General features: G+C 43.4%; 1 protein-coding gene across 2 annotated transcripts in view; it reads left to right on the forward strand.

Annotated features, from left to right (window-relative positions):
* raly (RALY heterogeneous nuclear ribonucleoprotein) overlaps positions 1 to 23826 on the forward strand; it is a 108340-nt gene that overhangs the window by 58393 nt on the left and 26121 nt on the right. For both annotated transcript variants that reach the window (XM_037102489.1, XM_037102488.1), the window contains 3 exons: positions 9617 to 9950; positions 14912 to 14984; positions 16977 to 17024. In XM_037102489.1, the coding sequence (XP_036958384.1) occupies positions 9692 to 9950; positions 14912 to 14984; positions 16977 to 17024 (380 nt within the window). In that variant the 5' untranslated portion in view covers positions 9617 to 9691. The remainder of the gene's footprint in view (positions 1 to 9616; positions 9951 to 14911; positions 14985 to 16976; positions 17025 to 23826) is intronic.

Genomic DNA, 23826 nt, shown 5'->3' on the forward strand with positions numbered 1-23826 from the left:
ATGATCAGTGTTTGGTCAGAGCATCTATCTCCTGATTCATATCACGGGACGATGCCTCTTCTTTCTCCTCTGTCTGCCTGCATGGCATTAAACGTGACACATGAGGTCCAGTTCTCATCTCAACTACAATCCAATCGCCAGGATATAAAATAAAAAAAAAACCACAGAGAAGTTTCACCAGGATGTTTTTTTATTGTGCAACTTTACATTTACATTAAGGAACAAAAACCACTTGGTAAGTGTCAGGAGAACAACATGGTGTCGCTTAACACACCTGTTTTGGTCGCCACGATCACAGATGGAGAAAATTTAGCTTGTTTTGGTCACCAGATGTCTGGAAACGAGACCTCACCAGACGTGTTCCTGGTATTTAAAGCCAGAAACATCAGGTGTGTTTTTTAAACCTAAACCCAACCAAAACTTGAGCACAGGGATGTCGCAATGTAAAGAAACAGAAAGTTTCAACAGAAAGTAACTTTGTCAACATTTATCCTGGTGATTGGGGTGAATATTCTCCCAGGTTGACTCAGCGATTAATCCATTTGTTGAATCCAGATGTTTTACTTTCCCTTTGTGCTGCGGCAACAGAACAAAATGGTAAAATAATATTTGTGGAACGTGTCTGGGTTACTGTCGGCATCAGATAACTCTTGATGCTGAATTGAATTAGCGGAGATCTGTTGGCAGGCGCCGCAATTAATTAGTTTAAATATGAAGCTTAATTGTAGGTTCATAAACTTTTATGATAATGCCCAAGTTAAGGAGCTCAGTGTGGATTCAAATTAGTTTTCGAAAAGGTTTGAAATTAAAACGCTATAATGGCCGAAATGTTACCGTTGCTTTATTTTCAAACCTGCCAGAACAAAATAATGAACGACTCAGTGCTGAGATCAGTTCCCAGATATGATCTCTGACTTTTAATGATCTCTCCGTCAACTCTGCCGTGACGCTCACGTGTTGCAGTGTGATATTTCCACATGCACCTGAGGTCTGAATCTGTATAATCTGTATAATCTGTATAATCTGTATAATCACACCACAGTCCCCTTTTTTGGGTTTAGCTTTAATTGCTAATCCTACATACACAGAGCCGCAGACAGAGGCCGCCTGCAGATGAGTGTGTGTGTGTGTGTGTGTGTGTGTGTGTGTGTGTGTGTGTGTGTGTGTGCAGTTTAAAGCAAAACTTGCCAAACAGCAACTGAGGCTTTTTTTGTTAATGTATATGAGATAAACCTTCGCGTAAACGCATGATTACGACACAAGAGGCACTTTTTATTTCCTTTCGGATTTTCATTTTCAGGTCAAACTCATTTTCAGTGGGAGTGCTACGGGCGCTTTTACGACAGCATCAAAATCTCTATTTTTAAAACAGTAAGAAGTCTCGACACAACATGAAACTTTGCTGGTAGCATCACCAGGGTCTCTACACATGAACACCAGCACTGACAACATTAACCTGGAGGACAGTTAAGGTGGAACGCTCCTGAAGCTTAGTTCCATATAAATGCACAGATAATTTGTTGTTTTGTCATTAGTGAAAAACAATATTGACCTTGAAGTTGAAAAAGGAGCCTCATATAAGAAACAACACTATAATAAAAAGTCACGTGAGATCTGGTGTGGATAGTTGTTGCTGGAAGACAGTAGTTCCACCTTAACTGTCCTCCAGGTTACGTCACATTCTGAGATCGACTCTTCTCCACTGGCAGGACGGCGGCGAGCGGAACAAGCTACTGCTAACATGAGCTGTTCAAAAACTTTCTTTTTAGTAACTCTGTGTACACAAACAATGTTGTCAGTGCTGGTGTTCATGTGTAGAGACCCTGGTGATGCTACCAGCAAAGTTTCATGTTGTGTCGAGACTTCTTACTGTTTTAAAAATAGAGATTTTGATGCTGATTGTAAAAGTGCCCGTAGCACTCCCACTGAAAATGAGTTTGACCCAAAAACAAAAATACTTTAAATCTTAAAAGTGCCTCTTTCATCGTGATTATGCTTTTACACAAAGGTTTGACTCATATACATTCACAAAAAAACCTAGGTTGCATTTTGCAGAGAATTTTGCTTTAAGTTCAATTTAAAAACCAGGAACTAAAAGCTCATTTGAGTGTAAAGCCGGTCCGTGAAGCTGCGAGCTCTCCGCTCAGCGCAGGACTCAGAAGGTAGAAATGTTAATGGATGTGAGCGGTTGAACCTGGAGAACTTTATCTGAATGCTAATCTTACACACACACACACACACACACACACACACTCGCAGGGAGTAAAGAGGGTTCAACATCTATCTGCAGTGTGATTTGGGTCAACTTCACTGAAGTCCAGAAGGTCGGCTTCAACTGGCAGGGCTTTAGTGATTTGCTCAAGGGCACTTCAGCTGATTGGTTTTTATCTGGGCGCAGGGCGTCGGGTCAGGACGCTGCGTCAGAGTTTTGAAGCCAACCGGTGTTAAAATCTGGGATTCTTTGGTTTATTTTATGTTTGAGAGAATATGTGCAGGCACTGCTTTTCTCCACAGATACAGTCAGTGAAACTGTTAATTAACTTTCCATTTAAATAATGAAAACAGAGTAGATACAAAGTGAAAATAGATCTATGTCCTTATTCTGACTTGAGTTGATAAATTTCATGTTGCAGGTTTGATTGTTTTTGTTGGTGATTTTTTATGTTTTATTTTTAACATTCGTAAGCAGCTGTGAGAACTTTAAGTTCTAGATTATTAAAGTACAGTTTAAAAAGTACAAAAAAAAAACATGGTTATAATTGTTTTAAACATTTTGTCGGGTCCAGACTGATTTATTTGTTTATCTCTGTGTCAGCTGGTTGCAGCTTCTATCAAGGTTTGTCAGCCGGTAGTAAGTTTGTGGGGAAAAAAACAAAAGAATGTCTTTGACGTTAGCTAGCGTTAGCAACATTAGCTAATAATAAACAATGCAGTGGAAGGGGAGGAAGGATGGAATCAATAGTTATCATATATATGTTTAACTGATGCATTATAATTACAGTCTGATAATAATTAATCATTTCTTTGGATGCTTATCTTGCAGAGGTTAATAACCTCATTTCATTTCATGTTGTTCGTGATGAAAAAATAACTCTTTATCTTTAAATATCCTGATTTTTGTTCATTTGTTTGTCTGTTGACAGCAGCTGAAGATAAAAATAAAAATATGATCTGAAGCTCTTTTGAGTTTAAAAGCCAAAATTTACATTAAAAACACAAAGTCAGCGCTCTGATTCGTTTGCAGAGCTTACAAGCTTTATCCCTCTTTATGCTAATGTATGCGTGTATCATCGCACCATAAAACCCCTAAAGGAGGAAGCTTTTACTGCTAATTTGCTTACAGAGCATGACATCATCACTGGGTACACAGAGCCACAGGAAGTGTTTGTCTGTTCCCACCGAAGGCATGGAAAAAAAAAAATCTGCTTTTCAGTAACATGTAGCGCTCGATCAATACCGAGAGTCTTTTCATCCTCCGCCTGGATTGAAGGCTTTGTTTCCTTCTCTTATGCTAATGTATAGAGCTTTATATGAAGCAGAACTGTGACATTTCCTCAAAGAACATCCACCCGCAAAGAGTCAAAACTGGTACAATGAGCAGGATAATGTATAGAACAGCGGTCATTATCGGGAAAATAAGTCCCGACAGGACATTTTCCAGAGAAATATAGTTCTCCAACATTCTTTATAACACAGCTGATGAATCGTCCGCTGAGATTCAAGTTCTCTAACCAGTCTTTTAACACTGACTCTCTTTTTGTGTTCAGTTCTCGTCGATCCTCTTTTATTTTATCAGCGTCTCTGTCATCCAAAACTTTGTGCCGTTTCGCTTCTCCCTCTTCGCTGCTTTCCTCTCTTTTTTCTTTTCTTGACCGGTGACGACAACTCAGCCTTTTGCCAAGAGTCGAAATCACCGTGTTTTCCAAAAATATATGAAACTCATCCATACTTCTGGCCTAGGAGTGCGTTTTTTTTCCCGATATGAAGCAGACTACAGATCAGCTGACGTCGCTTAGTGACCAAATACACCAGGGTGACAAGTGACTGGACTACTTGCAGATAACTAAATAACTTTAATGAACTTCAACCACTCTCACTTCAAATGTGGGAAATAAAAAACAGCAGCCTAGTCATCGAGTGTACACTTCACACCTCGAGTCATAAGCGAGCCTCTCGTTCAAGAAGTACATCGAGCAAGAAGAGTCGAAGTTGGATGGATCGAACACAGGATGTTTCCTCCAGGGGAGCGAGGATCGAACCCCCGGAGGAAGTACAGTGACCAACGTAGAAAACTTAAAGTCTTCGGCTCGGGGACAAATAACAAACACACACAACAAAACACAAGTTTTTTCAATCATTTACTCTTTAATAGAAATGGATCGCCAGTTGACCTTCCTTTTTCCGGGTCTGGTGCCAGAATAAATTCTAATGTGAGAGTGAAGGTCAACACAGATGCTTCTGTTGTTTTTCATCCGTTACACTGTGCACATCAACATTTACTCCAGTAGCAGCAGAAGTGGGAAGAAACACAGTTAATTTGACCCAAAGGAGGATAATTTGCTAAGCATGAAGTTTGTGTGCCTTAACCGAACAGTCCAGAAGTTTTAATATGACATAATGTGTAAAATGTTTGCAAGGGAAGCTTTGTTTTATTTTGAAAGTCCAAGCGGACGTTGCAAATTACATATGTTGACCGCGAAGCCGTGCAGAGCTGAAGGAAGCAGCAGAGCGTCGTACTGTGAAGAGCTGGGAGAGAAAACATGTTGCAGAAACAAGACGAGTCCAGTCAGCAACTTACTGTGTGTGTGTGTGTGTGTGTGTGTGTGTGTGCGTGTGTGTGTGTGTGTGTGTGTGTGTGTGTGTGCGTGCGTGAATTCTGCACCATGTAAGCCTTTTTTTGTCCTTCTCTTGGTAAAAGCCTGTCTGCTGCACACGGAGACAAAGAAATTGGAAAACACATACAAACCTCACCTCAGCCCTACACACACACACACACACACACACACACACACACACATATATTGGATTTGCTGGATCAACACTCTTCTGTTTTCCGGTAAATGTGAACACACACACACACACACACACTCAAACACACACAGGTCCCTCGGGGCAAAGTCTCAATTTGATTCATTAGAGTTTCACCAATTAGGTTTAAGATGGCTCTGTCACCGGGAAGGTCAGCTAGAAAAGGACCAGAGATCATCAAATCACACACACACACACACACACACACACACACGGATACAAACACACACACGGATACAAACACACACACACACACACACGGATACAAACACACACACACACAGAAAGTTTCTTTAACTTGACTTTTCAACCTTTTAACTCTGCAGGACTGAAAAGAAAAAGCTTGTCTTTCCTGCAAAACACACACACACACACACACACACACACACAGTGTGTGCTGACTCATAAACTTTTCCTCCCTCCTGTAACTGCGACTCACTGCTGGATATTTCTAATGAGACAGAGAGACAGACTGTGAACAGACACGTGTCCTCCCACTCCTGGTTCTGGGTTCTGGGTTCTGGGTTTGTTTCTCACAGTTTGGGCCGGCGAGTGTACGATAGTTCAAACGAAGGGGAAAATGATGATGTTTTACACAGGAATTTCAACTTTTTTGGGCAAAAGCTACAATGTTTGGTCCTCAAAACTTTACATCGCTCGCGCTGCACAAAGCCGCGCCGTTAAAGAGAAGAACATCCTGCCTTTGTTACGTTGCTTTAATTTCAATTTTATTTTGTTTGGTATTAAATGTTCTGTTACACAGATTCATACATGCACGAATCACTCGTATCACTCATTTGTATGCTTTGCTCGTAGTTTCTGCAGAGTCTTTCCTTCAGCCGCCTGGAGAGCCTGGTGCTGTGAGGTTTACGTACGTGTGCTTTTGCTTGAGTTCAATTTCATGTCAGTTTCAGAGCTGCTTAGCAAAAAAGAAAAAAAAAACGGGGGGAGTCAGAGAAACTGTGAGGAACAACGATCCTCCGGTGACTTAATGAAACTGAGGATTAAAACAGAATGAAATGAAAACCGAGTGTTGATCGTTAAACTGCTTTTGATTCGGCTGATGCAGTTTCTCCTTTTTCTCCTCGAGGGCTAATTTTCCCAGTGTTGTAATAATTTTCAAGGACTTTACTGAAGCAATTAGCTGTGACTAAGGAAGTGTCGCCCTCCGTGTAATTTAGGTCACTCCCTCCTGGTTAAATGTTCCCTTTGAGGAGTTTTACTGTGTACTTTGTTGTTTTCCTGTGCGGTCGTCCATGTGCATATAAACGTACACTCATGCGGGTGAGGTCATAAAAGCAGACCTGCCGTTGGTTTCACACCATCTGACGGACTGACAGGAGGCAGAAACATAACAACATGTGCTTGTTGCAACAGAAAACAAAGAGAAGAAGAAGAGTTCAGGCAGCAGCAGATACCTGATACTAAAATTAGATTTGCAGTTGTTTGATGAGGATCTTCACATCGATCAGCTCGTCCCTCTTCGGTCCTGCGCTCTGTCGGACTGGATCTCGGTGCTCTGAGACGAGATGTTGTGGTGTCGAGTCCCATTTGTTGTTGACTTCCTGCGATGAGACATTAGTAACCCGAGCTAATCCGCGCTAGTCCAAACTGGTTTAGTTCGGCTCTTGTCCTGACCATTCTGCGTCTCTGAGTTGTTCCAGCCAGAGGTGGATTTCATCACTCGATGTCCAGATTCAGTTCCCGTCGGTCAGTTCGGCAGAATATCGTTCGTTCAGTCGCGTTCCTGGTACAAAGTGGTTTAGCGGTGAATCAATGACAGTTCTCAGCTCCTCATTCTCAAACGATTGTGCTACCGGTCAACACAGAAGTTTAAGCCAAATACATGGCTGCAACTTCATGATTATGTTATGCGGATAATGTCTATATTCACCTTCACATTTCATTGACATTGACATGTATTGAAGGAAATCCAAGGGTGACTGACTGACTGAACGAGAACGATGAGCTACAAACAAAATTAAATGTTTATTTATTTATTTTTTTTATGGAAACAGTTGCTATACTTTCCTGTTCCTCATTGGCTAAAATTCAACAACAGTATCCTCGACTCAGCATATGATTGGCCGGCTCTCAGTCCTCTTCACTACTCTGATAACTAAACAGTGACGAGTCTGTGAGAAGGAAAGAACAAGAGAGAGGTGAAACGTGGAATCATGTCAGTCCGTTGTAGAAACCGTCTTCTAACCAGTCAGTTAGTTGTGTGTGTGTGTGTGTGTGTCTGTGTGTGTGTGTGTGTGTGTGTGTGTGTGTGTGTGTGTGTGTGTGTGTGTCTCTCTCTGCTGTAACACTCGGGAGCTGTTGTCGTTCTCCTGACGTCTCTTCTGTTTTGCGACGTTGCTGACAGAACAGAACAAATCAGCGCTCGGTTCCATCTGCGCTCAGCTGACTCGTCTGTCAGACTTCTCTCCCGCCACTGTACGCTCAGATGTTTCAGATGAGTCATTCACTCATTTACGTGACTCTGTCTCAGTGATGAAATGTGTTTTCAAGTGAGACGTAATCCCCCGGAGACTTACAGCCGCTGTGAAGGTCTGAGAGTTGAGGGTCAGACCTTCATCTGTGCGTTATGTTTCTCGTTTGAGATCGCTGTGGTCCCTCTGCATGTGCATGCTGCGGTCTGTAGCAGCCAGAGCTCACAATGTTACCACCACTTTTAGCTCGGCCCTGAGAACAGACGTATTCACAAGAGAAAACGCTTAATTATCGCCTCAGAGAGGTTCAAAGTCTTCTGTCAGAGTTCTCAACAACTGAATTTCACAGTGCTTCAGTAAGTCATCTGATTTTGGTCTTTGCACACAGGAAATGTAAACGCACACATCTCCAAAATGCATTTCTCTGACAGTAAGATGAATCTTTGGTTTGCAGCCGATCAGAACGTGTCGGATCACAAGTAGATAAAACTTTACTTTCAGAGAGAGCGATCCCGAATGGTCGGGAACCAATAACGTGGGCGTCTTTCAGTATTTATTCCCTCTGTGAAATCTCAAGCTGTGACTCAATAAGAAAGTCATTTAGTGAGTAACATAACCTTTGTTACCATAATTTAATTAATTGTGTTGATTAATTTTTAGATTAAATTAAATGTAACCTCCCGTGTCATTCCTTAGTTTTAATTTCCTGCCAGCGCTCCTCATCCTCCTGCCCCCTTCACTCCTCTCCTCCATCTTTTTCCTTCTTCCTCCCGTCCTCTCAGCTTGAGTTCGTTAGTTTTGTGGATGGAGGGAACGGGCACAGCGAGGAGGAAGAGGAGAAAACCACATTTGCTTTTCAAATCTGCGCTCTGCGATCGATTGAGCTCGTCTCATGTGATGAAGCAGCGGTCGCTGCTGAGCAAACTTGTTGGTTGTTGTTGCTCTTCTTCTTTTGATGCAAAGTGATGCTTGGACTTGACTCGACATCTTCTTGAATGACTGCGATATGAAACATCCCTATTCAGAATAAAAACTCAGTGGCGCTTCAGTTTTAAGGGTGTGTTGTGTCTCTGCTTTAAAAGTCCGTCCTTCAGCGCTGATTTGAAAACTTAAGTCAATAATTTATCGGTTCTTCCTCTTTCAAACGTCTTTGGTTTAAAAGTTGTTGAAATGCTTTTTTTTTTTTTTTTTTTTTCTGAAACAGTCAGTGATTCTGTTTACATCTTTGTTTTCAAGTTTTTGCAGCACAGCATGACTTCCAGTGAGACACAAGTATAAACTCTATTTTGATTTCTCAACTTTTCCAGGTAGTTTTGATGAAATAGAACAACAGGAGTTTTTTTACCCAACACGTCCTCGTACTCTAACGATCAGTGATTGCCCGCCACTCCCAAAACAACATGAGCGTATCAGCATCAGACGCACCGGACCTTCATTGCACGCTCGCACTTTGGTTAGATTCAGGACTTGACTTCCTCCTCTGCCGCTGTAATAATAACAACGACCTCTAGAGGTCACTGCCTGATAAGAAACGTAGATACGGGTGGCTGCGCTCACACTCGATGGTTGTTGTTCTGATGATGATAAGCTGTTTTTACTTCATGCTTCATAGACTCGATCGTTGCCGTGTGTAGCTGGCAGTGTTTGTTCAAGTGACAATGCAGCTGATTGTGGACGGTTTTGAATGTGGTGGGCGTTTTAACTGGTACCGCGTTAATTAAGCGTGTTGTTTTTAACTACAGGATCAAGACTGCACATCATTTGATTGTACATTAATTTAAAAAAAAGGAATCAATGTTCCAACACCCACGAGGCTGCACTGCTGCACAGTGACGTATTTATTTTGATCGTAGGTTTCAGCCTGTTGTAGCTGCAAGCAGTGAGAAACAGCCTTGTTACCGAACTGACTGACTATAAGAAGAAGTACGCTCGACTCTGTTTGTCTTTCTCTTCCAACAGCAGCACGACTTCTGCTGAGGCGCCATGGCCTTGCTGCTTGTGCGGAGAATGAATAAACACTTGTTTGCTCAGTGAAGTTTAGATATTTTAGCCTCACGTGTGTCAGTCAGTGAGGTGGTGGGCTGCAGCTGTCCTCCGTTATCTCTCTGCTGTTACTAAAATCCCAGTGTTGTGTTTTCTTTCGTCCTCCTCAGATCTCCGTGTCTCTCTGCGTCTCACCCTCCCGATCCATCCATCCGTCAGCTGCATCCTCCGCCCGTGTCTCCAGCATGTCGCTGCTGAAGGTCCAGACCAGTAATGTGACCAACAAGACAGATCCCAAGTCCATCAACTCCAGGGTGTTTATCGGCAACCTGAACACGGCGGTGGTGAAGAAGTCGGACGTGGAGAGCATCTTCTCCAAGTATGGCCGGGTGCTGGGCTGCTCCGTGCACAAGGGTTACGCTTTCGTCCAGTACGCCAGTGAAAGGCACGCCAGGGGCGCCGTGATCGGGGAGAACGGCAGGGTGCTGGCCGGCCAGACGCTGGGTGAGTCCACCAAACGCAGCATGAAATGTAGCTTACAAAGATGGGAATGAAAACGTGATTGTGGTAGACAAATGAAGGCTGTTCAAGCTTGTTTGTATAAGGCTCCACTGGTGCTTTGCATTCAAGTAGCTTCAGGCCACATCCACACGTAACAAAACAATCTTTTCCCCTCCGTCTTTCTCGGCATCGTTTCAAGAATATTTGCGTCCAAATGGATCCATTGTAAACGACTCAACACGCTGTAGTTCATATTCCAGTCCTATGGGTGGCGCTTTAAATTCACCAAAAACAGTTGACAGTAGAAGGAGAAACCGAACACAACAAGAAGAAGAACAAAATGGCGAGTCAGTTGTCCATCATCCTTTTTCGGGTAACTCTGATAGGCTCAATATCTTCTGCAGCACCAACACAAGCATGTAGTCCTCCATTGCTGTTGTTGTTGTTGTTGTTGTTGTCATGAGGCGTCACAGGGTTCAGAGGTCGAAGGTTAGAGGTCGAGGGGCTCAGATTCACTGAGACCAGGTCAAGCTTTCGTTTTTTCTCATTACGGAGAATTAAAAACCTTTTTTCTTAAATGTTTACTAGGTTTTCTTCACCTGCTCTCCGACTTGTTGTAGCTGTTGCTTCCGTCTCTGTTCTGATAAACTACCTTGAGCTACGGCGCATCACAACTCCCCAAAGATATTTGAGAAGCTGAAAGAATCAATTATCAGAAGCGTTATTTAATTATTTTCTGGTAATCTAATTAACCAATCCGATCATTTCACCGCTGTCGGTCACTGTTTCTTGAGGAAGATAAACAGACTCTTGAATCGTCACTCTCTCTCTGTCGAAGCTGCAGGGAAACCGACCCTGCAGGCTACAGAAACCTCGGGCTATCTTAATCTTCTTGCCACACTCGGCGTTGTCAGGACTGTCCCCTCCGGGTGAAGCAGGTGAAAAGTAACATTTGAAAAAAAAAACTCGGCATTAAAGGCCCCGGAGTGTTTCTGCCTCAACGTTTTGTTTTTTTTTCCTTCAGAAAACATTTTCAACCTCGATGTCAAAGCAGCAGAAATACCGGATGAAGAGAGGCGGTTTGTTCAAGGATGTTTTCTTGTTTAGTGCAGATTTCTTTCATACCAAACCAAACTAATCCTGCAGCGTTTGAACGGGTCCACTTAACGCAATATCGATCTGAACAAGTAAATCTTGATGAGACAGTATTTGTCAAAAGGAACAGCTGATTATCACACTGCTTTCCATCTTCTATGGAATTAGAATTGTACGTATTGTAAAATAAACGTATACTACAACTACGTTTTTGTAACTTCGCTTGTATACTTTCGATAGCGCGCCTTGTGTCCATGCACCAACGTCCTGACGCCTGTTTTGAAAATGAAATAACACGTTTTCTCGATCAGACCTGGTGATTTGTGTTCGTGTTGTGGTTGTGCAGCGGTCAGTTGTGCACGGTAGCTTCACAAATATCTTTAAATCTTTCCATAAGTACGTTTTTACGGGAAATAACAAGTTGAACAGACGTCCCTGATATCAAAGCAGATCTAAAAGGTATTCCCTGCTAACTGAGTGCAGTTCGTAGGACTAACAGCAACAAGACTTTGAACTCGGTTGATTAATTAATGTCTTGAGACGACGCGCTCTCCGTGACAATCAGACTCGGGGTTCGGTGAACTTACCGTGGCTTCCCGAAGATCCCCGAGCACCATCACCATCCATCGCTCCTCTCCCGTGTTTACATATGCCTTTTTCCCTCCTCCTCCTCTCCCGACTCGCCTCAGTGTTTCTGTGGAATAAAATATCAGAGGAGGGGAAATCACAGTTGAGCGGAGTGTGCCTTTAAACTCACTGGAGTGTTTTCTTCCAATCCGTCTGTCGCCCCCAGCGGAGCGAGCCAGAGACGAGCTGTCAGCGAGCCGCTGTGTGTGTGTGTGTGTGTGTGTGTGTGTGTGTGTGTGTGTGTGTGTGTGAGTTAGAGAGAGAGAGAGACACACACACACACAAAATACAGGAAAGAAATATGAATGAGTTTACTTTAAAGTGTGTCTATCTAAGTGTGTGTGTCCTGGGTTGAAAGGTTAATTGCTATCTCACAACAACACACACACACACACACACACACACACACACACACACACACACACACAAGCTGCAGTGGGACAGAGAGCATCACTTAGCCACCCCTTAGCTGTCACAGCTTTATCCCACATTATGCACAAACACACTGATGTAGCCTTATGGGAAATGCACACCAGGATGGCTCTGTGTGTGTGTGTGTGTGTGTGTGTGTGTGTGTGTGTGTGTGTGTGTCAGTATGGGTGTCATACGAAATCTGTCGTCTCTCCTCGTAACCACTCAGCTCCTCTTTTCTGTCATTACTCGCTCTCTCCATGTCGTCTCAGCCTCACTGTGCTGATTTACAGTTTCATCGCTCACAAACACTTTTAACCCTTTTAACACGTCGTTACTACCTCGGCGTTTTTCGCCTGGGAAAGCAAATTATGACTGTAATAAAAAGTAATATGATGATGAAGATTGTTTTTCATGGCGTGTCTGGAAAAAAAAATAAATATTGCCAACAAACTGCTTCATATTGAAGAGATAATGAAAAGCACGATAATGAACTTTAAACAAGAAAATTGAAAAAAAATAGCAGCAGTAAAAATCTGATGTGTGCAGGTAAAATGATTGATCACGTGTATCGTGGATCCATGAGCCCACAGCTTCCTGTCAAGGAATCAAGTTTTAAAACCAGGAAACAGCTGATCACAGCAGTCAGTCCATCACTTCATCCGCGGACGTCAAGATGAGCAACTGGACAGCCGCTGAGATCCAGGAGATGCAGCGTCTCCTCGGTCTCTGTAGCTGTCTTCACTGTCCGCTTGTTGTTGTAGCAGGAAGCTTCTAACAGTCGCTACTTTCAAATTAAAAGCCCCCCGCTAAGAACCCAGTTCTAAACTCCAGTGGGGTGCAATGTAAAGCTCTTATTTTGAAGACAAATTCGACAAATTCACTGTTCACGCTCAACTACCTTAGTGGCAGCTTTTTGGAAAAGAAGGAATATTACACCTCCCTTTAAGAAAGACAACGCGGCACATGTGCAGCTTTTCTATCTAAAAGGGGTTACAGTGGCAGAACAGAAGCAGAAGTTATTTTACAACGTCTGCGTCTGTGTGACTCACTCGTAAAAAGAATTCCTTCATCCTCAAACTCAGACTTCTTTCGTCTAGCAGTCAGCTGCTGAACGTTTTACCAAAGTTAAACTCTGCATGAATATCTGCATCTGCGTGGATTTACTTTCTTCTACTTTTTTTCTGTCAGTGCACTTTGATTTGTGGAAATGTAAATATAACAACCCAACGATTCACAATCTGCTTAACAGACTGTTAACAGGAGCCGGCAGCCTCCAGTGTCCTGATTGAGAAAAGTGTGTTTCGACAGACTGAAATGATTCGCTGCTCAGAGAGACACAGGAAGAGTCGATAAAGTGTGTGTGTGTGTGTGTGTGTGTGTGTGTGTGTGTGTGTGTGTGCTGCGTTCAGGGACTTTGAATAACAAGACCCTGCAGGAGGCAAAGTAAAGTCATCGAGGCGTATGGGGCAGCAGGTGGACTGTGTGTGTGTGTGTGCGTGTGTGTGTGTGTGTGTGTGTGTGTGTATTTGTACTGTTCTTTCCCTAGGTCATAAAGGGGTGGGTCAATAATGTGTGTGTGTGTGTGTGTGTGTCCTCTTGCAAACAACTGGACTTCAGCCATTTCCACACCTGGCTGCAGCCAGAGTCCTGGATCACTGCCTCAAACAGCAACACACACACACACACACACACACACACACACACACACACACACACACACACACACACACACATTCCCCTTCACGGTAAAGTTAACAGGCTTGAATCTTCAGCCTCTGGCTGCTGAAAACTCACTTTCAGCCTCATCCGTCCATCCATCCTTTTATGATCCTCCCTCCCTTCATCTTCTAACACCTCCACTGAACATGATCATCATTATTTATGTTTTAAAGGTTTTTAAGGATCATCAAATCGTCTGCATCTGGGGGTTGTAGCTGCACAGCATTTATGACCTGCATCCATCGATGAGGTCAGCATACCTGACATTCAGTCTGCAGAATGACAGACAGTCGCGACAGTATGTGGCCAAAAGTCAAACGAGGGCGTTCGGACACAGAGAGAATGAGAGAAATAAGATTTTTTTTGAACATTAGAGCATTAGACCGCTTTCTAAAAGACAACTGAAACAAAGTACAGACCTGCAAGTGATCATTATGTGTAACTTTCAAGATAGCAGCTATGAAATTCGTCCGTAATGAGGCTCCTCGCTCGCAATCACAGCCTCATTCACACCGAGGAGCTGGACTGACCTGAGGGCAAAGAGCCTCCCTCAAACTGTCAGCATCAAGAAGACTCTTCTGTGGAAGATAAGAAGCTTCCTTAAACCCTGACGAACAGCAGGCACCATGCATCCGTCCACCAGTCAAATCTTTCATTCGTTTTTCTCCCATGGTGCATCAGTGACACGATCTAGAGGGGTTCATCCACATATTCCATCACCAGCTCAGCCCTGTTAAGTGCTGCAGAATATTCACTATTGATGTGGTTATTCCTCCTGGACGCCAGTAAGAAGGATTTGAGCCATAAACAGTACTGCTGGAAATCAGATTTCTTACTTTACTTTTGATTATTTAAACATGACGAGCTGACAGGCCGGCGCGAGCGCTCCGGGAGCCGACTGACTGAATAACTGAACGGCTGACTGTGCTGATAACAGGCGGCAGAAGAAGATGGTTCAACAGCTCGCTCTAGTGGAGCTCACCAAGAAACACACCTTCCCTCCTCTCACATCTGAACCTTGAGTTTCTCTCTGAATCTTGACTCGCTCGTGCAGATATTTAACTGTTCTGGGACTCTTTTCCCCCTTTTTTTTTAAATTTATTTTCCAGATATCAACATGGCAGGAGAACCGAGACCGAACAGACCCAAAGGCCTGAAGCGTTCAGCGGCTGCTCTCTACAGGTACCTGCTGTTGATCGGATTCATTGTTTGCTTGATCAGTCAATCAATCCATCAGTCACTGTTCCAGGATCTGTATAAGAAGGCCGACAACAACAAACATGGAGCTACTAAAACAAACACAGGGGCTCGTGTGGGACTGAGATCTAAAAACCACTTTAATTAGACGAGGGCCAGGTCTTTAAAACCCACCTACGCTGGATAACAACACCCTGGAGAGGGTGGAGGCCGGGACCTGTAGGTGTTTTATTAACAGCTACACTCTTCACAAGTCTCCGGTTTTCTATTTTTAACACCAACATCCTCCTCAGCTGAGGGATGTCTTACTTTTTACAGGAGTTTAGTTTTAGACTTTTCTTTCCGCACATTAACCTGTAAGATGATTATTAGTTTGGATTAATTCTGCTGAGAGTCAGAATGATCTTGTGTTACTCGCTCGACCTTAAAACACCTGAATAACCCGAAAATATGAATATCTGTGTGTCCTGTGATTGTTTGATTGCTATTTCGGAAGCTTTTTCATATCTAATAATATGCAGAAATCAGAGAGAGTTACTGTTTTAAGGTCGGCCTTGTAGAGATTTATAGTTTATAAATATAAAGAGGAAGAAAGAAGTGACCTGCTCTTACCTAATTGTTATTCCTCCTTTATAAATGAAAGACGTGGATGAAAACAAGACATTAGAACTAGAATAGTGAATCAGCTTTCATTATATTTTAAAAAAAACAGTCCCTAAACGTCAGCGATCTTGAAGTAGCTGTCTGAAACACATCACTCTGAATATTTTGATGTGGGAGCGTTCAAGCTGCACAGAAACTTAAGAAGACAGCTGACAGCTCTCCTCTCTGGTTGAGCTGCATATTTAACCATGCAGGAGACAGAGAGCAACTTTATCTTTATCCCTTTAGCATCCTGATTGTGTCTTTCTGATATATAGAAGCTCTGATTTTAACTCCCCTCCGAGCTTCGGTTTAGGCGTCCCGAGAGAAACGTCTGGTTTCTTCGGCGGCCAATTGTTCCACTTTTTCTTCACCGGCCCGTCTCTGACTTTCGGTGTTTAGTGCTTTAGTGCAGGAAGCAGACGGTGGATTTATCTGAGCGCGTTCCCCCTTTAAAACAGCTGCCGGCTGGACGCGGGGTTAACAGGAGCCCTTGAGACGGAGCCAGAACAGTAAAGTTACAGGCCGTAAAAACAAAAACTGTGATGATCTGTAGAGCTGCAGGGTTCACGATTATTCCCTCCTTCTCCTTCCTCACTGCGAGCGATCACTCACACATGACAAACCAGATTTATGCTGATTTCAGGCTTGTTTTATTCTGTTTCTTTTGACTCCACACGTTTGCACAAGTATCTCCAGGCAACCCCATCGCCAGGATGAATGTTAGCTAAGTCCACCGCTGCAAAACGACAGAGTTTAAACTGAACGTCTCTCCATGTTTGTCACAACATTATACTGATGCTCGGCTGAGGCTCAGAGTCAGGAAATCATCATGGTTTGGCTTCAAAACACCTGTTTTGGTTGCCGCGATCACCGATGGAGATGATGATGCTTTAAAAAAAACGTCTGCACGTCTCCTAAAAAATATCCACTGGCTCGACTGGAGCTGTGGTCGAGCATTTGGCTGACGGCTTAATTAACGCCACATCCGTCCCGTCCACCTCCCTCCATGTTTGGTACAATGTCAGTATCTGCTCGCAGTACATCCTGGCGACTGATCCAGGATCTGTGCACTCGGTGGAACTCACTCACTGGAGAACTCAGTCTCAGTGTTTCCTTTGTTATTTGTCACTTTTATTCCTCTCTTGTTGATGCTGAGATCGAGTATCTTGTGGTTTATTTGTCTCTCACACATTCTTTTAATTACTGCCCTTTTTTTTTTTTAAGTAATTGCATTATAAATCACATGAAAACCTCAGTAAGCTCTCCTTCCCACATGTTGTTTTTAACGTTGTTTTCTTCTGTTTCTGTCTCTGTTGTGCTTTTATCCCCCAGCGGCTATGAGTTTGACTACGATTACTACAGAGAAGACTTCTACGACAGGTGAGAAAGAGGAAAAGCTTGGTTCTCGAGGTCCTTCCAGCGGTCTTTACTTCTGTAAAGCGGACTTGTATTCAGGTGTTTGAACACGTGAACTGTTGGCTGAAGTGTTTCCAGCTATCAACAGAAGGTTAATCATGTTAACTCCTCAGAGGCCTCGAGGCAGAACGTCGTCCAGGGAAACGCGTCTCTATTGAGCCGTAGCGATGCAGCCAGAAAGGTGTTTAAAGCGCTTTGTTGTGATGGTACATGGAATAATGTGAACATGGACACAGACGAACAAAACACTTTCGATCGAACGTGATTGCTCCAATGACCAGACCGTTACACTATCAGTAGGAAAACATTTTTCTGTGCCTTCCAAAATGGTTATAAAACCATTATAGATCATGATACAACACTATAGTTCAGGTTTGATGAGGTTTAGGTGCAAAATAAACTTGGCGTGAATGTCATTTTTTGCAAGTATGTGTGCGTTCTGAATTGGATGCCAGCAACGCGTTTCAAACACGGCGGGAGTGGAGCAACAAAAGATGTGAAAAGCTCCAAAAACACCTGTTTGGATCGCGCCACAGGTGGAGAGCTGCATTGGTAACAGCTGATAGTATCACGGTTGGGTGCAGGGAGTCGTTCACAAGCAAAGACGGGGTTAAACACGTGATTGTACAAGGGAGATTACTACATGGGCTCAGGAACACTTCCTCAAACATTTTTGGGGGAACTGGGTTTGTAAATACATGTTGTTCCAGGGCCTTCGCTGAATCTGGCCTGTAACCAACAAACTCTTTCTTTCGGCCCAGAACTCAAAATGCTCAGAAATTCATTTTCAAAGAAAACAGAATCCTGCTAGTTCCAAATAGAAAGAATCCAAAACAAACTAGGACCTGAACCGACCCAAAGTGTGGAAGCAGCATCATGCTGCACCATTATAACACCTGAAGTTTGCAAACCAGCAACACACGTCACGTCACCTGCACTTCACTGTCCAGGTCTCATTTACTGGGTCCCAGGAGAGGAAGTAACTGATGACAGCTACTCAAATTACTGTTATTAAGACATTTGTTGTGTCTAAATTCAGAGTCTGCATCCTTCGGAGGAGCATTAGAAGTTCAATTATGTAACAACGCCACGCGAAGGCTCCTCTGTTTTTGGAGGATGCACCGCTACTATCCTTCGTGGCCTCACATATCCCAAGATTCTTTGTGCACCTGAAAAAGAAGAAGGAAAGAGAGAAAATGGCGACATCGCATGGCGTAGATCGTCACTTTCACAGGTCTGGGCGGCAGAAATTGTGACGTAAGGGTGAAACATCTGGTGACGCAACCAGGAAATGCTCCAAAGGCTAAACCGTCACATTTGACAACGGTTGACGCTGCCTTCGAAGGCCGGGTCCTTTGAAGGATGCAGCTCCTTTAGAAGAATATTTTTACTTATTTAAAACATGTAGTTTTACTTGTGGTTGAGTACAGTTTCAGGGATGTAACTGTACTTTCTCCACCACTGCTGGGACCAAAGTGAATCTACGAACATGTTCTATTGGAAGCAGAGCACGTGTCCGAACCAATAAACCTTTTCAAACATGTTGCTTAGTGTTACGTTAGCTACTGTGGAGGACGTCACACCCCTGAGAGATCACGTTCATGACAGCAACCCTTTACATTTAGTCACCACGAGGAGGTTTAACGACGTCAGTCTCTCCCTCGCCTCCGGGGAGAAGTGAGGGTGAGGAACATCTGGTCAGATTTAAATCCTTTCACGCTGACCTCTGCAGTCGCGTCACAGTGTGGTAACCATCATCTACCAGGTGAAAGTCATCATCATCATCCGCGGTGTGATGCTCAGAAGAGAAATCTGCAGACGTGGCATTCCTCATGCTTAAAGCACATCCGTGGACCTCAACTGATTTACATTAGCGGTCAGGGCTTTGAAACTGAATCTTCACTTCGGTAACGCGATAAATCCACGCGCACCGACGGAAGAACACTTTTTCTTGTTTTGAGCAGTGCAGATAGCGAGCTGGACGGAGAGGGCAGGGATGGCAAGCTGAGTCGAATCAGTGATGATGTATCCAGATGATCCAGCTGTCAAACTGGTGTCCGCCTTCAGATCTACAGAAAAGATATTTGCATCGCCGTGAGACACAATTACGAAGCAGGTTTCAGAGACAGACAGCTGCGCTCGTGGTGGAAACACAACCTTCTGTGAGTCCTGTCAAAACGCATCAGGCTTCGTCTCTTGGAATAAAACAGACTAATGCAGCGGAGAAGAAGGGTGCTCGGGGTTTCTCAACAGCGCTGAGAGGAGTCGTGCCCGTCGAACATCTCCCGACCACTCCAGTTACTTTGATATTGCTCAAACGGAGCAAAGAGGGAGGGTGCTGAACACATGACTGACACTTCGGATCTAATAAGACGCTCTTCAGTCCTGGGATGCTTCCTTCATCCACAATGTCCTCCGTGTCTCATCACTTGGACATCAGGGCATCCGTCCTTGATTTTCTGACGGGTTGGACGCTCCAGACACTCCTGGCTTCCTCAGCTTCTACTTAGGGGATCCCGATGCGATCCAACGCCAGATGGGATATATACTGTAATCCGTCCAGCATGTTCTGGTGCTACCCCGGGGTCGCCAACCCAGAGCATGAGCAGATATTGAAACCACCTTAGCTGGCTCTTTTGAATGTGAGGGAGTTTCTGCTGCTCCCCAGTGTGCTCCCTCCAGATGTCTGAGCTCTCATTGCGTTGCTCAGGGTCAGCCACCCTGCAAAAGATGTAAAATAGTTTAGGATTCAACGCAACGATCTTCTGGCTACAAGCCGTCTTCCTTAACCTCTCAACACCCAAACACTATAGCTGAGCTCTCCTGGGCAAAGATGCTGACACGTGCCGATCAGCTGGGCCACAAACCTCAGCATTGATTTATATATATGTGTGTATGTCTATATACCATACCTATAAGGGCAGAATTAGATAAATAGGTTAAAGAGGCTGTTTTACCCTCTGATCAAGTGATCTGATCACAAGTGGACAGCTTCTAGTCTGCCAATTCACACCTGACATAATGCGTCTTGATTTAAAACTTGTGACCTCGGTCTCTAAACTCATTTTTTTACCACAAAGAAATAAATATCTTCATGTATAACATGTGCCGAATGAGCAAGTAGGCCCCAGTAGGTAAGAATATGTTGCAGACGGAGGTTAACAAAGTTCATACAGTTCCTGCTATCGTAGTAAGTCTCAAAATTTAGGGTTTTTGTAAGGGAGTCTGGCGAGTATCAGGTTTTTACAGCAATAGCGAGATTAAGGGACACTTTATACAAGGAAACACACACAAACACCTACACAGAAACCAGTTACAGCAGTAACTTACAGTTATTTAATTTAAATATTAAAATAATAACACACAGCTCAGAGAGAGAGAGAGGGTCACATGGTCATTGTCACTGTTATTCAGAGAGAATATGGCGTGTAGTTCCTCTGGACACCACTGATGTAAAAAATATTCAGTACGTTGAAATATTCAGTATTTATGGTTAGAATAGTGGATTGGTGACCTCCACAGATCTGTGCTGTTACTGCTTTCAGCTCCCGTCGGCTCCCACATAACTCAAACCCTGTATGTATGAATACACTGTACGTAAAGCCGGACACCATGTTGGATTTTTATTTATTTCCCCTCGTTGCTTTTTACTCGTGAGCGATCCCGCATGTTTCTTTGGCTCTTATTTCCCTTTTTTATCGTTTATTCCTTATTCCTTTTATTGTGTACATCAAAACCAGTCTGCGCTGATATCGTCTGAGCAGAATCTCACAAAGTTCGAGCTGTAAATCTGGGGTATAAAACCTTGTCAGACAGGTTGGTTGCTTTACGCAGCATAGCAGTTTGTCCATATGGTGGAAATGAACTGTCATGTCAAGATGATGTGATTTATCGTTACTTTGGTTTAGGTATGGAAGAGGAGCACCTTACAATCTGGTTATCAAACCCGTGACATCACAGTTTTATGAAATAAAAAAATCGAGCTGATCAAGAATCAGACAAAACTCTTGGAGAGTGTTCACGTCTGACATTTGGACCTGATGCTGGCTGTCTGAAACAGAACCAGAGACAAGAGTTGCTGCCTGTCCCAAATGGTTAAAACACAGGCTTCTAAGTGGACCATATCTCACAAGGCTTTGAGAAAAAAAAAAGGAGGCAGTTGCTGTCAGAGCGATTGAATTAAATCATCATATTTCACTCGTGGTCTCTCAAAAACATCACCAGCTTCCATGACCCGAGTTGAATTCCCAACCCGTAGCGTGAACGAATGACATTTTTGATTTAAACACAAGCTTCATGTTAACCATGACCACAGACTCTCAAGGACGGCGGGAGGCGGGAGGCGGGGGGGCAAAATGCAAAAGTTCCTCTGCCCACCCACCATCAAAGCACAAGGCCCACATATTGAGCAAGTCACAGTGTGATCTGACTTGGATTATGTTGTCAAGATGAATGGATCCAGGAGGAGGATGCCAGATTGGTAGGACCTTGGCCGCATGACATCCACCCAAACATGGAGACTGGGAGGAGGACAGGCCACACAGAAGAGGCAGCGCAGGATTCTTACAGATGTATGAGGCAGAGAGAGAGAAAGAGAGACGGCGTGCAAACGAGGGAAGACGAGAGGCTGAATCTTCCCCCCGGACAGCCAGTGGTCCAACAGAGAGGAGGAGGAAACCAGAGACACATCTTGGCAACTTGTGGGAAACAGAAACAGAGCATGGCGTGAGTCAGAGCCGTGCCGTCTGCCGTGAAGCAGACCAGGTTTGTTTACAACCGCAGATCATTATCGCAGTATACAACAAGTGATAAACGAGTTGTTTATTTACTATATCGGCATTTTGAACACATTCATTTCCTCATACAGAAGCTAATTTGATGCAGGTGTGCCTTGACAGCTCGGCCGGCTCTTCGCCGCAGGAAAGGTTTGATTGGAGAAATGCAGTGTTTATGTTGAGATTACAGTTTGTTTGTTGCTTTCTCGGCAGAGGGATTAGATTTGAACAGTTAAACTAGGTTGATGGATTCTTTGAAACTGAGACCAGCCCGCCGTACAGATTAATGGTAACAGGGACGAAGCCTGAGGTTTTGAAGGCTCAGTACTAATTGCAAGTTAAAGCGACGAGATGTGTGTTTAGCTCAGATTTGAAGGCCTCAGCAGAGCCGGACTGCCTGATAACAATGGGAAGGTTTCCCAGTTTCACTGGACTTCAAATCCGCTGAAGGCCAGGAAAGCTCTACTGGATTAAATAGAAATGCTTTGTCAACATTTTCAGTATTTAAAAGTTATACATTTATGTCCAGATCTCAGCGGGTGGCTCACTATTAGTAATGTCAAAGGGATGGAGAGGGATGGTAACAACTGGGAAACATCCCCCATTTATCTTACTGGGTGCAACGACAAGAAGGATTTATCTGAAACTGAATCTGAACCGTTTGAGGATCAACACCAACATTAGCGATGGAGTCTGCAAGAAAAACAAAGGTGTAAAACAGCAAAGATCTCACTGAGTTAACACGACACTTTTTCCTGGCTAACTTTTACGGAAGTTGGTCAAACCGGTGCTGCTGTCGATCTGGGTCGACGGCGAGCGCCTCAGGTGAATTGTAATTTAGGAGCCGGAAATTAAATGACATCCAGGATAAGCAGACCTTTAAATTTCTTATTTCAGCATGATGGCAAATACATCGTCATCATCGGCATAGAGATGAAACAGGACGACAGGAGACGAACTCTGTACTCACAGAAATCTTTTCCTGCGTCTTCTTTTTTTTTTTGTTCATCCTGACTTTTAAGCCAAAACAGCATTTTGGAGCTTTTTATTAAAAACAAATAGATTAATTAATTAAATAAATAAAATGTCTCTGTGAAATATGACTTTCAAATCTCACATCTGTTAACTGCAATTTATTGCCAGAGTCCCTCAGAGTTCATTGTTACCCTGTAATCCCAGCGTTTAAATCACAGCAGGAGAAGTAAACAATGAGTGAGCCAGGTTTTCTAAATCCACCGGAGATCCACACCAGTGATACATCAAAAACACATGAACAAACACTAACACACAGCAGCTTTGTGTGTTTTGCCAATTAATCACTTTGATTTGCCCGCAAATAGCATCTTACGTGTTACGTAACCACTACGACTTTGAGAAATATCGCGCAGGATTTTGTCCACATGTGGTTTTATCTGTACGAAATGCTGGAAAATGCTCTTCTCTTTTGAAATTCAATGCCACAGATTTTTGTTCCAAACAATTCAGCCATTAAATCTGTCAAAAGCAGGAGCTGTGTGGGTGTTTGAGTTTAACTGCAGCCGCGAGCGACAAACTGAAGTCTCGTTTAGAGACTCGATAAAAAGGAACGACAAGCAGAAAATCACTTGTTGTGCAGCTTTTATGTCATTAGTCAGTGATTAATTGCAATAAAATGCAGTTGCAGTCCCCGCCGCACTAAATCCATACTTCCATATTGTCCATATTTCAGATGGTTATAATCACCTGGGAGGACGTTGGCAAGGAGAAGCAGAGATTTGTGGTCTGATTGTCAAATATGGGGTCACACACAATATACCACAATGACAACACAATGGAAATGCTCGGGCCATTACAGCTGGAAACAAGTAACATCAAATGTTGGATGTTGGCAAAAGGCTAAACTGAAACACTAAACTCAAATATCGTATTTGAAGTTTCCAAACGGGTATAGTTTTCCAATGTTTGATAGATGTTGCACACTTTATATTATTCCTGTTGGAGGAAAAAAAAAA

This window comes from Acanthopagrus latus, chromosome 6 (assembly GCF_904848185.1).
Source record: "Acanthopagrus latus isolate v.2019 chromosome 6, fAcaLat1.1, whole genome shotgun sequence".
In the NCBI taxonomy this organism is placed as follows: Eukaryota; Metazoa; Chordata; class Actinopteri; order Spariformes; family Sparidae; genus Acanthopagrus; species Acanthopagrus latus.